This window comes from Diabrotica virgifera, chromosome 3 (genome assembly GCF_917563875.1).
Source record: "Diabrotica virgifera virgifera chromosome 3, PGI_DIABVI_V3a".
NCBI classification, from domain to species: Eukaryota; Metazoa; Arthropoda; class Insecta; order Coleoptera; family Chrysomelidae; genus Diabrotica; species Diabrotica virgifera.
In genome coordinates, this window is record NC_065445.1 from 230,405,724 (window position 1) to 230,422,118 (window position 16,395).

General features: G+C 34.2%; 2 protein-coding genes across 3 annotated transcripts in view; one reads left to right on the forward strand and one right to left on the reverse strand.

Moving 5' to 3' along the window:
- The window catches only part of LOC114332582 (heat shock factor protein 1), a 58,025-nt gene extending 50,845 nt beyond the window's left edge, over nt 1–7,180 (reverse strand). For both annotated transcript variants that reach the window (XM_050645928.1, XM_050645927.1), the window contains exon 1: nt 5,729–7,180. In XM_050645928.1, the coding sequence (XP_050501885.1) occupies nt 5,729–6,642 (914 nt within the window). In that variant the 5' untranslated portion in view covers nt 6,643–7,180. The remainder of the gene's footprint in view (nt 1–5,728) is intronic.
- LOC114332579 (protein PAT1 homolog 1) overlaps nt 7,111–16,395 on the forward strand; it is a 74,078-nt gene continuing 64,793 nt past the window's right edge. The window contains exons 1-4 of the mRNA XM_050645926.1: nt 7,111–7,241; nt 10,977–11,157; nt 14,218–14,369; nt 14,426–14,695. Of these exons, the coding sequence (XP_050501883.1) occupies nt 7,206–7,241; nt 10,977–11,157; nt 14,218–14,369; nt 14,426–14,695 (639 nt within the window). The 5' untranslated portion in view covers nt 7,111–7,205. The remainder of the gene's footprint in view (nt 7,242–10,976; nt 11,158–14,217; nt 14,370–14,425; nt 14,696–16,395) is intronic.

Genomic DNA, 16,395 nt, shown 5'->3' on the forward strand with positions numbered 1-16,395 from the left:
CTACCATTAACTTTCTCTCTGAACATATTCCATCATACAATAACTCAAACAAAATAACCCTTGCCTTTTTCTGATCTTTTTACAGTTTTTACTTTTTACATTTTCTTAACTACTCTCTTTTGACAACCTTTTTTACTATTTTTCATCTAAATAGCCTTCTCATTATTTCTATACATTTCATAGATTTCAAAGTGTTTGGCACCTACAATTTATTAAATCTGTGACATCCCTTAGTCCTTTGACCGGGAACAAGACATTTTAATTTAATTTAATTAAATACTTTCCTATTTGTCATTTCACACACTTTGACCTCTGCCCATATCGAAAAACATCAATGAGCAAAGACCATCACATTAGTAAAAGATTCTACAATAAAGTGATTTCAAACTTAGCTACATTTAAAACACATCCACTCGAGCATTGCCTTTCTCCTGTCTAACACAACATCCTTTGTTTCACAGCACGCATCTTTCTTCAGGATCCATTCAAATTTCAAAAAAATTTACTGTGTTTTGACCTACGTAACATGTCTGTTTGCCCTATACCTCTCCCAGCTAACCTATTGGCATAAGTTGGACGTATTAACGTGTTAACAACTAAGTGGCAGCGCATCCCTTGTAACGGCATGTCAGTAGATCAGAGCAATATTACTATCTATTATTATATTTTTTTGAATTTTGGAAGCATATTTATTTGATTAATGTTTTAATTAGTTATTCAATTTAAAAAAAAATTTAAAAATTTTTTATTTTTTATTATTATTTTTTAACTTTTTCAACAAATATTCATAAACTGCATGCATCCATTTACTTATGCATGCTTGTGAGTATCTGTTGCTCATAAGTGTGCATTTGTATGTATCGCTTTTCTGAAATGTCAACAGTTGCAAACCTCTATTTCAAAAAATGTTTTCGAAGTTAGCTTTCTATTAACATTTGTGCAACCAGACAATGTTCTAACTCTGGTTTTCTTTAATTGTAGCATTTAACTACTTGTAACGCCGACCTGAAGATGATCTGAATAATGTAGAGATCGAAACCGGTCGTCAAAGTATAATTAAATGATTGTGAGTAAGTCTGTGTTTCATTACTACATTTAAATATCTTTCTGTTGCCAGAAAATTTGTTTTCAATAAAAAAATTACAAAAGACACACCATCATTTTGCAGTCACAATTTGCAAATCATTTTCAATGCTATTTTCTGGCATATGTATGTATTAATTGGGTTAGTCCATTATTACTCTCATTTGAGCTTTCTATATCTTAAAAAAATGTACAGAATCTGTCTCTACGATAAGAAAATCTTGTATCTCTGAAAAACTAAATAATTTGTCTGTTTATAGTACAATCTCAATGTAATGAAACTGAAGAAAAAATATATTTGTTATGTCAAGTAATTTGTTACAATAAGGTATGTTGTACAGAGATTAGGTTGGTCTAGAATTCCTTTCAACAAAGTAAAAAAATGTGTTAACATAAATATTTAATGTGATAATTTTAATTTTCTGTTGTGTGTAAGCAATCCACTTTTTTTGAAAATTCATCTTTAACTTAAAAATTGTGGCCAATGTACTTGAGGGAATTCCAAACTTTTTGGCAATATCTATTGTTTTCATTATAGAATTTTTGTTTACATAATTAATGATTTTTAGATTGTCTGCTAAGGTTAAGGAACACCTGTTTTGTTTCTCAGCAAATTTTTTTATTTTTAGTTTACTTTATTTGAAAATCATGTTTTCCATTTCAAAGGATGATATTTATCAAACCAAATACCTATTATAGTCAAAAGCTAATTCATACTGTTCTTCTACAGCATATTTCAGACATGCGATGCAGTGTACAAGCATAGGGCCATGCGAACTAAATGAGAATTTTCTTGACAAGTGTTGCCGTTCTTCGCGGCAGCGGACGTGAAAGGTAGTATTAGGCAGCTACTTGTTCCTACCAAGGATCATCAAAATTTCATCAAGATATTTCCAACGCTGGTAGAGGAGTTCACGGAAGAGGAAGTAAGAACCGCTGGTCAGGAGATGAAGACAGGGAAAGCTCCCGGCCCTGACGGGCTGCCACCAGAGGCAATAAAAATAATAGCAACGGAGAAACCAGGTTTGATTAGAAGAATATACAACGACCTACTGCAGAAGCAAGAGTTTCCCAGGGATTTAAAGGAAGCGAACTTAGTTCTACTCCTAAAGCCTGGGAAACCCACCGATTCAGCAGCCTCTTATCGGCCAATATGCCTTCTGGACTGCCTTGGTAAGTTCTACGAAGGGCTTATCAAAAAGAGGCTGGAAGGCGTGTTGGAAGATCAGAGAGTGTTATCAAATCAACAATATGGATTTCGAAAATGTAAATCGACAGTCGACGCCGCGACCTGGATAAGGGACGCGGCTAAAGCAAGTAAAACAAGATGGTAGTAAAACAAGAATCCTTGTTCTGTTGGACATAAAAAATTCTTTTAATTCAGCAAACTGGGGTCTCATAGTAGACCGAATAGTCGAATTTGGGGCTCCAGAGTATGTGTCCAACATAATAAAGGACTACCTATCTAAAAGAACCGTATGCATATCGAAGAAAAAGAAGAAAGAGATGACCGCCGGAGTACCCCCAGGGGTCAGTCCTGGGATCCTTACTTTGGAATATATATTATACAACGGGGTACTAGAAGTAAACAAGCAGAGAGGAGTGAGAGCGATTGCATACGCGGATGATCTAGCCTTACTGGTCGAAGATGACATGAATAGGGGAATAATACAAAAAGTAAACGAAGCAATACAGAAGACCGCGAATTGGATAGAGAGAAATGATCTAAAGTTAGCAGTAGAGAAGACAGAAGCCATTATCTTGAGGGGACCAAGAAAGAGAGATGACATAATATTCAAATACAAAGGCTCCGTAATAAGACCCCAAAAGACGGTTAAGTATCTAGGAATTATTTTCGACGACAAGTTTAAATTCGGACAGCACATACAAGAAGCATGTCGGAAGGCAGAAGAAAGGACTTCTACACTAAATAAATTTATGCCAAATATAGGGGGTCCCGGATCCCAGAAGAGAATGGTAACGGCACAATCCATCTTATCCACAGTTTTATATGGAGCCCCAGTGTGGCACGAGGTCCTTCGAATGAAAAAGTATAAAGACGTGCTTCTTAGGACACAGAGGAAACCTCTGATCAGGGTGTGCAGCGCGTACAGAACCGTATCAACAATTGCCTTACAGGTGGTGGCTGGGTCTGTGCCGGTGCACATCCTGGCCAGAGAAAGAGTCCGAATGTACCAGAGGGGCAACTGGACAATAGGTTCAGGTTCACAAGAAAGGAAAAGAAGTCTAGAGATGTGGCAGAGGGAATGGGCAGACGAAGTCGAGAAGGCGGCCTGGACGAGATCCCTGATTCCAGATGTGGTGAGGTGGTACAAGTTCCAGCATTGGTGCGTCAGCTACTATTTCACACAATTTTTGACAGGACATGGATCGTTCAGGAAATTTACTCATCGTATAGGGAAAACCGTGGATGATCTATGCCCTGAGTGTGGAGTAGTGGATGACGCGCAGCATGTCATCTTCGTGTGCCCTGCATACCAGGCGGGACGTACCGAGCTGCAGCAGGGACTGGGATCCCCTCTAGGCGAGCCTCACGAGCTAATTGATAAAGCTATCAAGCAAGAGAGACTTCAACCTGATCATTGCTTTCGTCACGAAGACAATGGAGCACAAAGAGGAGAAAGAGAGGCGACTGCAAGCAGGATGACCGTCTACTTATTTATTTTTTAACGTTTTTTTTTTGTGTCGTAGAGGGCACCCAGTGGGGGAGGATCCTTTACCTGCGCTGTCTGTCCTGTCTGACCTGATGGCATCCCATCAAGCTTGCTCAAGTACTGTGCATTTAATTTAGCTCGGCCATTATTTCTCATCTTTAACAAGTCTTTAGCTAGTGGAAGCTTTCCAAATGTTTGGAAGACCAGTTTCCTATTGCCCTTACACAAAACAGGTGACAAAAGTCTTGTGTCCAACTATAGACCTATTAGTATCCTAAACTCTATTCCTAAACTATTCGAATCACTTGTCTGCGATTTCCTTACACCCTCCTTGAATGGTGTTCTATTGGAACAGCAGTTTGGTTTCAGGCGCCATAAGTCAACTGAACTCAATTTGCTGACATATACTAACTTCTTACTGAACGCCTTGGACGAAGGACTACAGGTGGACGCCCTGTACACCGACTTCTCTAAGGCTTTCGACAGAGTTAATCACAATATTCTATTAGAAAAATTGCAGCGATTAGGGATACATGGTTCACTTCTGCTGTGGCTTAGGGAATATCTTCTGGACAGAAAACAAATCGTCAAGCTCTACAGCTATTTTTCCTACGAAATAGTTGTCCCTTCGGGCGTACCGCAGGGATCTCATCTTGGACTTTTTTTTGTTTAATGTTTTTATTAACGATATAAAAGACTGTTTCCAATATGCGAAATTTCTTTTATTTGCTGACGATGTTAAGTTTTACTGCCACATTAGGAATCCACTCGACTGTTTAAGGCTTCAGTCCGATTTGAATCGGTTGAATGAATGGTGCAGCAACAATGACATGGTTCTCAACTCCTGCAAATGTTTTCACATTTCATTCACGCATTCGAAAAGTCCTATCTCTTTCACATACAAAATAGGTGATATAAATATCACAACAGTCACATCCATAAAAGATCTTGGAGTTACACTTGACTCTGGACTATCTTTCAATATTCATATAAGCAATATCATCTCAAAATCGCTTCAACTGTTAGGTTTTATTAAAAGATGCTCCCAAGACTTTAAGCAGTTGAGATCGTTTAAACTGTTGTACTGTGCAATGGTGAGGCCAATCGTGGAATATGCATCTTGCGTCTGGTCACCCGCCTATGAGACATACAACTGTAAGATTGAACGGATCCAGCACCTATTCCTTAGGTTCGTCGCATTCAAAACAAACCGTAGAGACTGGAATTATATGGATCTTGAACTAGAACTTAACATTGACACCTTATCAAGCAGACGGAAAAAGAAGGACATGTACATGTTGTATAATATTATAAATTCAATTCACGACTGCCCTGAGCTCCTGGAGGAAGTAGGTTTACATATTTTGTTTTGTTTTTTTGTTTTTTTTTTATTTCCACGGGACAAGCCCAATAAAGTTACAATTGTTTACAAATTTCCCTCAATATTCCCTCCAGAATCACACGTTCAAGATCTACGTTTCATACTCCCATCAGCAGAACTAACTTCACTGCAAATTCTTTCATCTCGAGGGTTTCTAGACAGGCAAATGCTTGCTCCAATTGTGTGGATTTCTTTGCGGATAGTTCGCGATTTTTAAAAACGCTAAAGGATTGCACCCTCTAGTTTTATGTTCTTGAATATTTTAAACTTGTGATTATATATCTTTACCTGTTATTTTTACTTTTTGACTTGCTTTATTGTCGTAGTGTTTATTGTATCTTATTGTATTTTACGTATATTTGTAATATTTTGTTAGTTCTTCATATCTTCTGTAATGTTTTATTGCAATGAGCTTTGCTTGTAAATATATATAAATAAATAAATAAATAAATAAAAAAAAATTGATGGGTGGACTAACGAAATAACATGGTGGACAAACGTGGACAATCAATGGACAATCGAATGGCATTGATTACATTTTTTTTCCCGACTTTTTCGGACTAAGTTCACGGACCTGTTCTGTACTCACCTAGGAATGTCAGGTTGCATAAGTTTCTCAGCTTGACTTGGCAATTTAATGGAATAGGTAATCCCAGGCTTCTTTAATGAACTCATTCCTGGAAAGCCTAGATCATTTAAACCTTTGGGACTTATCCTCTGCCTTTTCACTTCAGGCCCACAAGTTTCGGGCAACTCCAATGAATATGTTACTGAATCACTAGTACCTGGTTGCAGAACTGTATATGGATTCTGTGCAGGGGACTTCTTGGGATTCTTATAACCTATTTCTAGTAGTTGTGGCCCTACTTTGATATTGTTTCTACTAAGAGGACTTGACGAAGCATCTATGTTCTGTTTAGTAAATGCAGTTTGATGTGAATGTATGTATGTGATTAAGAAATGTATAAGCATGTTGATGATGGTCGACTGTTTTGTATATTTTACTCTAAGTGAATTTAATTCTGTCCATAAGGCGAGGTTTTCTTGCTTCAGCATAGCAAGTTCCTTATCAACTAATGAATGTTTTCCTTTTAAACTTTTAACATCTTTTAGAAGACCTTGTACTTCTTGTTCTTTAAAATTAGGCACTGCTTTCTGCTTAACTACAGGGTTTTTTCGTCTGATGTATGATAACACTTCGGGCATGTCTTTGATGAAGCATTCATGAGAAAACTGCACTTCATTATTTACACTTGGAACTTTATGAAAGTTATAAAAATTTAACTGTCTTACAAAACTAGCCATATTGTTATGCTTAAAATAGTGAGGTAATAATTTGATAATGAATTGTAGTTGGTCATGTATAATAAAACTGTCTCCTTCTACATTCCAACTAATGATATTATCCGAATCTACGTCATTAACCATTTTCCATAGCTTTTTTATGAATAGGGGAATTGTTTGAACTTGAGCCTGCTCTTCATATTTGATGGGGTCGTCCATTCTGAGGCTACACCTGAAAAACTTTTCCCACGAAATGAGGTTAACACTTCGACGCAAAACAAATAAGGTGCAAATTTAACTTCACCAAACTGAAAATAATATCGAAATTATTTATAGGTCAGAGAGTTTATAAAATGGTAATTGATCAAATTTCTAGTCGTTTTTTAATAGTAAACATAGTATTACAGGATCTGACTTTGACATCATTTTTTAGAGTGACGTAAATTTTTTACTTTTGAGACTTTCTCTTCTTCTTATTCTAATACCGTATTTCCTATTCCGTCTTCTTCAACTAACCATTTGGAATGGGAAGAGAACTTTTGTATTTATGATTTCAGAATTGTGGAAAACACTTAATGCAGTACACACAACCAGTTATACATACATTTTTTATAGACTTGATTCTGATTCCTTGTTTGTTTCCTATTTTCCTATGAAATCTCTGGAAAAGGAGAAAGAAAGCGTGGCTACCTTCACACCTCTACAAGAAACTTCCACAACTCGCGTTTAACTTCAGTCCAGTGCAGACAACATGAAAGAAAATATATTTTCGGAAAAATTCAATGGCTAATTCATTTTTCGACTTTGATACATTAAACGTAAGTTTCAAATTCACTTAATTCAGAGTATTATCGGATTAACATACCACTACAATATCCATTATAATATCTTAGGACAAATGTTGGTGGTTTTCTCAAAATAACCTTTTTGATTGTTTTTCTACAGCTTTTTAGTGTATATCTTTATATTTTGATGATTTACGCTTCAATTTTATATATCCTGTAGCAATAAACTATCCAAAGGTCAGGAAATAATCACGTAAAGTTTAAACAGATTCATTTTGCTTGTTGACAATTTTTCTGTATTTCCTGTTAATTTAGGCAATAAAATGTACATGTTGCACTGTGAGTGTGATGATTTATATTACAATTACTGTTAACGCCTTGGTTTTAAAGATAAAAGACCATATTAAAGCTAATAAAAAAGGAAATTAAAAGGTCATTGAAAAATAGCAAAATGGTAGAGCAATAAGTCCAGACCAAATCCCAGCTTAACTGCACCTAGAAAGCTTAAAATGCATAAATGATGAAACCTTAGACATTATAGTGGACTTGTTTAATACAGTGTACAAACAACACAGACCTAAACAATGGTTACTCTCCACCTTTTGTGCTATCCCTAAAAATATAAATGCTAAAGATTGTAATGAATACAGAACAATATCATTAATAAGCCATGTTCTCAAATTATTCATGAAAATAATACATGGTCATATAAATAAAAAACTGGAAGAAGGAACAGATGGTAGTCTGTTTGGGTTCAGAAGTAGACTAGGAATCAGAGAGGCGTTATTTGCTTTTAATGTGATAGCTCAAAGCATGGATATGTTTGTTACGTTGATTTTCAAAAAACATTTGACAAAGTAAGACATGAAAAATTAGTCCAAATTCTAAAGACAAAAGGAATTTACAAATAATAACAAACCTTTACTGGAATAAAAGAGCACAATTTGTAATAGATAACGAACTCAGTCCAGAAATTGAAATCAGAAGAGGTGAGGCAAGGATGTATTATGTCTCCATTACTATTTAATGTATATGGTGAACCCATTTTTGGGGAAGCATTACTATCTCAAAGTGAAGGAATAATAATTAACTGAAGACCTATTAACAAAATAAGATGTGCAGATTCAATGATTACAGCAACATCTGCTGAACAACTCCAATTACTACTAAACAAAACAAACAGTTTCTATGAAGAATATGGACTAAAAATGAATATAAAAAAGACCAAATACATGATAATAGACAGGGTTGATAAATACTTAAATACAAATACCTAGGAACCTGGATTTCAGACAATAATGACCAAACAGCATAAATAAGGGTCAGGATAGAAATAGCAAGAAATGCCTTTGTAAAAATGAAAACAATTATCTGCAACAAAGACCTTAGATTAGAACTAAGAGTAAGAGCTTTGAGATGCTGTGTTTTCCATACTGCAATATGGACTTGAAATGTTGACACTAAAGCCAGAACACATAAATAAGCTAGTCATTTTAAATGTGGTGTTACAGAAGGATGCTTAGAATAGCATGGACACAGAAAAAACGAACATAGAAGTATTATGAGAAATGAGCAAAGAATATAAATAAATAGTTTATTTACGGTTATACCAATTACAATCATTAAAATTCATATCGTATTAACAGTTTTAGAACTCAATAATAATTACATACAATTTACACAAGACAAATGAATAGAATAAATACCTAAATGACAGTTTACAGTAACAGCCTACATTGTATTTTAAAAAGATTTTTTCAGCTTTTTTTCGAAAACTATTCAGAGAGCTAGAAAAAAAGTCTACATCTAAACCATCTCCAGATTGACACATTCGTCTTATAGGTCTATTTAGATTTAGACAATAGTTTGTTTGTTGGAATTCTAAGTGAAAAACGTCCTTAGATCTTGTGCACCTTTGAGGAACCCTAAGACCTCTCTGCAAAATTTGAGGCGAATCTGTCATTCCGTTTACAATCTTGAAAAGAAAAACCAAATCTAGCATTAAACGACGATGTTCTAATGTTGGTATATTAAGCAATTTTAAAATGTCACAATACACTATATATTCTGAAGAAATCCCTAATCTATAGCCTACAAAGTGTAGAAATTTTTTCTAAACTTTCTCAATGCTTTCAATATGACATTTATATAAAGGAGACCAAATAGTGCTGGAATATTCCAGAACTGATCTAATCATAGGACAATACACACTTTTAAAACAATCCACATTATTGAATTCTGACAAGGTTCTTTTAAAAAATCCAAGTAATTTAAAAGCTTTATTACAAATAAAATTATAGTGATTTTTGAAACATAAAGTGGGATCAAAAAATACACCTAAATCTTTGAAAGTTTTTGTTGGTTCCAGAAATATATTATTTATAGAGTAATTAAAACAGATAGGTTGTGAGTAGGGATGGGAAAAACCTACGGGTTTAAACCTAAAACCGGTTTTTTTACTTCACAATAACCGGTTTTACCGGTTGTTTTTTTTTTTGTCCCGGTTATAACCGGTTTTTTCTTTTTAAAGTAAAAACCGGTTATTAGGTTTTTACGGAGATTAGGATTAGGTTAGGTATTATTTCGAATCGCAATAATAATTATTATTCTCAAGTAATTATTCCAAGCAAAACCATAATTCAAATTTTATTTTATTTTATAAAATACAGAAGCAAACTGAAAGTGCAATCTCTTACATCAGCCAGAAACAATTATTAAGTTTTATTATAATATTTCCTTGAAAAGGTATTTGTAATCATAGTAATTACATAAGAAGTGATCTGGTTGAATTAGACGCAAACATCATCTATTTTTCACACTTAACTCTTGACATTGAAAGTGGGTGAATGACTTTTTCTGATTACCAAAAATAATGCTCTGACTATGAATATCGAATTACTGATTACGAATCTCCAAGAATTTGGCTACGTTTTCAAAACGATACACTCAACAGGAAGTATTAAATGAGTTAAAATGTACCCATTCTACAAATATACAAATGTGTTAAAAGTACATAATACATGTTCTTTCGATGGTACTAAATAATTTTGATCATATTGATATCAAGTCGAATGGAATATCGCAAACTAAAGTGTATTGTAAATGTAACTTTGTAACCTATTGGATTAAAAAAATCAAAAACCGGCTTTTCCAAAAACCGGTTTTTTTAGCCGGTTATAACCGCCAGGTTAAACCGTAAGCAAAAAAACCGGTATAACCGAAAACCGGTGTTTTGTCAAAAACCGCCATCCCTAGTTGTGAGTTTCTAAAAAAGCGCATTATTTTACATTTATCGATATTAAGTGAAAGGTCATTCTTTGTACACCATTGTGAGAAATTGTTAACATCTTTTTGCATTTTTACACAGTCTCTAACATCCTTATTAATTCTAAAAATTTTCAAATCATCAGCATACAACAAAATAACACAATTTTCAAAGATTTCTAAAATGTTAAATGTCTAAAATATGTAATAATAAACACAATAAAAATAAGAAAGTTACAATATCTGGGACAAGTCATACAGGGACAGGGATATGAAATACTAAGACTGATAATACAGGGAAAGATAAGAGGAAAGAATATAGGAAGGAGAGTGTCATGGTTGAAGAATTTAAGGGACTGGTTTAAATGTAGTTGTATGGAACTCTTCCAACCAATGGTAGATAGAGTACCTAAAGATAGTGGGTGATATCCAACCTTTAATTGGGAGAAGAAGAAGGTAAATCCTTGGTGTGCAATATTTTTAATTTGCCTTTATTTGTTTTAGAATGGGGATAATTTACTTCCACCTGATGAAGATGACTGTTTAGAGAATGAAGAAGAATATGATGCACTTAATGATGAGACATTTGGAGGTCTTGAGGATACTTCCAGCTTGGACGATTGGGAACAGCAGCATGAACAGTACGCAGAAATTGCTGAAAGTTCCAAACACAGTGAGCAAATAGGTTAGTACAATATAGCAAAATGAAAGTTCCCATTATGATCCATTTGGCATTTAATCATTGTTTCTTTTGCGTTTGTATTTGACGAAAACTCCTTACTATTTCATTGAATTGCAGATTCAATTTGTTTTACTTACTTAATGTGTTTCCTTTGCCAGATTATAAGGACTTGATGGGTATTGTATTATGTTTGGTACACATTGAACTCATTTGACCATTTCCATTGATTTGTACCATGTAATCAAATTACTGCATAAATATTAATATTTTATGGCATGGAAGTTGTTCTGTAAGGGTTGAAATTACTAGATTTCGTTTCACTTGGCTTTTAAGAAGACAACACAAATTAACAAAATAAAGTGAACAGTGAAATGAAGTTGTTTTGCATTGATAAAAATGTGTGAAAAGGGCCAACTGGAAACTTTACAAGACATCCAAGAGTTTAAAGCATCCAGATAATAATGCTAGAATTTAGTTCATTTACATTTTTTATTCAGTTATAATTCATTATTTTAGGTATTCAAATATACAGAGAAAAATTTACACCAGAGTCAACTATACTAAACGTGAGATGAGTAATCAAAGTAATATAAATATGTAATATTGTTTCTAAAACAAGATAAACACTCTCTTGACAATGCAAAAAGATCAAGACAGGACAGACTGTACTAAATTTAAAATCAAGATGCAGTAGAAATAAACAAACCAAGATACGTTAAATGCTACTAGGAGCTCTCTACGAATCATAATTTACAGTGTATAAACTTTGGAAATCATGATTTGGGATTTACAATGTATAAACATTGTAAATTATGATTCAGGAGTGCTCCTAGTAGCATTTAACGTGTCTTGGTTTGTTTATTTCTATTGCATCTTGATTCTAAATTTAGTATAGACAATTTTATAGTAAATATGAAACGTACTGAGTAAATCTAAACAATTTGATGATTAATTGGTAAGAACGATAGTAATAGATTTTCAGCCTGTTTCGATTGTGGAGATGAGGAATTTTAAAAGCTCTTGATATACTCTGCCCAACCGAAAAACCTTATCAGATAGCTTAATCCCATAAAACTTATCAAAATCAGGCAGTCTTTTAATCAAAAAATGAACAAAGCTTATGCACTGTATATTACTATAGACAGTTGGACGTTCATTAATAATGAAAACTTTGTAGCCATTACCGTGCATTGGCTTGAGGATAGTCATGAACAATGATCATTGAACTTTTCTCAGATTTATTGGACTGTATTGCGTTCAACAATATTGTCACACAGCTATAAACATACGTAGCCCTTTGCAAGAAAAATTCAAAGAATGGGAAATTCAAAATAAAATTTCAGTCATAATCAGTGATAATGCACATAATATTGTTGCAACTATAACGAAGGGAATTGGCCTAACTTCCGATGTTTTGCACATACAGTAAACTTAATTTCACAAACAGATCTTAAACAAATTGAAAACACATTAAGATTAGAAAAATAGTGGAATTCTTCAAAGGAAGTTCGCATGCTCTTTATAAGTTACATCAAATACAAGATTAAAGGTGGTAAGATAATTTTAAAATTAAAACTTGATGTATATACATGTTGGAATTCTTCACTACATATGCTGAACAGGTTCTATCAATGAAATCATGCTATTTTATAAATGACTCTTATCAGGCTATTAAAATTATTTAAATTTTTAGCGATATGATAATAGAAATAATTGCAGGAGAAAATAAGTTGTTATTCAAAATAGCAGTACAAATAAATTTAATGAAAAATTTCCTTTATAAAAGGATTCACATTGAGAACGGTTAAGACATAGTATTTTTCACCACTTAACAACCCACGTGCCTTGTGGGAGTCATATAATGCCCCAGGGCTATATGCTTAGGGATTATATCCATCCTTTGGATTTGTTAATTCATTTTCCAATGTAAGACATTTAGTCAACGTTTAAAAGGTTTTAACCTATGTATTTTTGGGGCTCAGTCTGTTAAGCCTGTAAGTATATATAACCTAACTTTGTTTTTTTTCCTTGATCAGCATTTCAATTTTAACTTTTGTCTGAAGATTACAATTATCACTGAAGTCAGTGATAATTGTAGACCTTTTAAGGGTTTTTAAATAAATATACATTTTACAGAGGAAATTTTTCATTAAATTTATTTGTAATTAATGGTATACAGCCTGGCTACAGGAAATTCTTCCTTGTGGAAAATAGCATTAGTTGTTACTACAATGCAAAGTCATATAAAAATGTACAAATACTACCATGAATAGCAACATGTACACAAAATGGTCGATGTTTTTTTTGAAAGAAATTCAAATTCATATTTAGAAATGCCGAAAGTAATGAACTTGTGACTCAAGAGATTATTTTAGATTCTCGTTTTAAGAAATATGGATTTAGAGACCAGCTAAAAGCAACTCAAGCAATTCAAATAATTAAAACATAAATTATTAACGAATATAAAACCAAATTTACTTTTACATTTGTCACGAACACGTTTAAAACATTCCTTTAGAACAAGGTAATATGTCTTAAATATAGAAAGACTTTGATGAAAAAGTTCAAAAAGGTCGTAGAGCTGCTGTATCATCATCATCATTCGATCTTCGACCCATGGTGGGTCTTGGCCTGTTCCAGAATCAGCTTCCATTCCTTCCCATCTTTCATCTTGGTTTTCCAATATTATACTGTTAACACTCATAAGTCATCTTCCATCCGGTCTTTGATTGTAAATGTGTTTTGATGGCTCCATCTCGTTCATTCTCTCTAAGTGGCTTAGCCACTGCAGCCTGTTCATTTTGATGGAACTACCAATACTAGGTTCACTATAAAGGCGTTAAAGCTCGAAATAATAGCGTCTACGTCATAATCCATTTTCCTGCACGCCTTTATAAATATGTCTGAAGATTTTATAGTCAAAACAGCCTAAACGTTCTTCATCACTTTTTATCATCATCCATATTTCTGACACATGAGTGAGTATAGGCTTGATTAGAGTTCTGTATATCAACATTTGAATTTGAATATAGAACTGCCATAACTATACTTTACATTTTGCAGAAAACTCCCTATCACAATTAGTTCTTGATGATGAACCTGAAGAGCGTGTTTCGCTATCAAGTTCCGTTTGGTCATACACACCTTCCACCAAAAATGGAGATATATTCAACAGCTCGATTTTGTCATCGTTACAGAAAGCTTCAAAAGCATTTGTAAGTATAGCTGTGTTGCACTATATGTTCTTCAATATCTTTTTGTTACCTTACAGATTGAATCCCACAGCGATGCTCCCTCCTCAAACCACGATCTACCATTACTACCGCCAACACCAATATTGCCTGCACAACCTAAAAAAATTTGCACCGTCGAGGAATTGGAAAAGAGCCTTATTAACTCAAGTAAAAACACAGTGCCGAGCACGACAGCGGCGAGTGCTGTGTTGCTACCACCACAACCGCAGCAGCAGCAAGTTCCCAGACCAGTTCTACCTCTGCCCGGTTACCACCATCAGGGGCATGGATTTCATCCGATGCTACAGGTAATGATTGTATTTACTTTTTAGTCGATTTTTTCCTTAACCCATTCGCTGCCTATCGAAGAGGATGGAACTCGGCTAGGAGCCATTCTGTTGAACGGCACCTGACTGAAGTAACCATATTTATGACGAGCTGGATCGTGATCGGCAGCGAATGGGTTAACTGCATTGCAGCTATTACAAATATATGTCATATTGTTACTGAGATAAAATGTCTCCTATCTATGAATACATAATAGCAAAACGTTATTGTACACGTCTATGTTTTATAGACCTGACAAAGGCTTTCGATCGCATCCAAGTCGAAGACGTCTTACATTTACTGTATAGAAGAAACATACCAATCAATATTATACAAACCATCGAAAACATCTACTTTCATAATCGAATACAGGCAAAGATAAATGGAAAACTAACGCAGTTTATACCAGTACAAAGCGGAGTCAGACAAGGTGACTGAATAGGCCCACTGCTCTTTAATATAATAATGGACGAAATAATAGAAGCAGTACGTAAAGGTCATGGTTACAGAATGGGGAACAAAGAAATCCAAATATTGTTATGTAGACGACGCCGCATTAATCGCTGAGACAGAAGACGTTAACACACATCTTCAATACAACAGCCAAGAAATACAATATGATAATATCAGCAGGAAAAACCAAATGTATGACAACATCTCAATACCCATTACGATGTAAAATCGAAATTGATGGGAAAATAATAAAGCATGAAGCAAGGTTTAGATATCTGGGAATATATGTGTATGTGTATAACCAGTTACGGAGATGTTGAAGAGGAAGTACGACAACAAAGCTTAAAAGCAAGTAAAGCGGCGGGATCTCTTAATGACACAATCTGGAAGAACAAACACCTAAGATAAGACACAAAAACAAGAATCTATAACGCAGCAATTAGACCTATATTAACATACACTGCCATTAGTAGAATGGCAGAGGATAGGATAGTACGAATTGCACGAGATAAGTCACTAAATGGATGAAGAAATATTGGCAGACCAAGAAAAAGATAGTGCGATAACTTAAACAATTTAGGAGGCTAATATTGAAGAAGAAACAGACTTTAAAGCCTACATACAAGAAGGAAGAAGAAGAAGTTATTGTACACAAATGTTAATGATTTTTAATAATACATAGTTCTCACCAGCCAAGCATTTTGTACAATAATTGTTCACTTAATGAAAGACCATAAGAGATTCCGAGTTACACAATAGAGAAACAATCAACGCAGATTATGGCTTACATTGAGGATTTTTATTTGATCGTACGCACCACATAAAGACATAAAGATATGCTACTTCTTAAGAATCGCGCAAAATATGGTCCTTAAAATAAATAACGAAAAAACCAAAATGTTAGCGTCGATTCCAAATAACAGAAGTAGAGCTCGAAACGTCGAACAAAATAAGTAGTAAATAAGTCTACCCTCATAACAAGCGATAATGACATATGAAGAAGTAAACTGAAGATGCTGCTAGCGAACAAATATTATTTTGCCAAAAAATAGAAATTTAAAAAAAACCAAACTCACAATATATCGAAGGTGAAGATAAAAGTCTCAGGTGAAGACAAAATAATGACTGAAAGCCTAAAACTAGGAGGAAATAAACTTTTACTGGAACTTGCTAAATTGTTCAATAAATGTCTGTGCGAAGCGATAACACCGACGCATTGGAACAATGT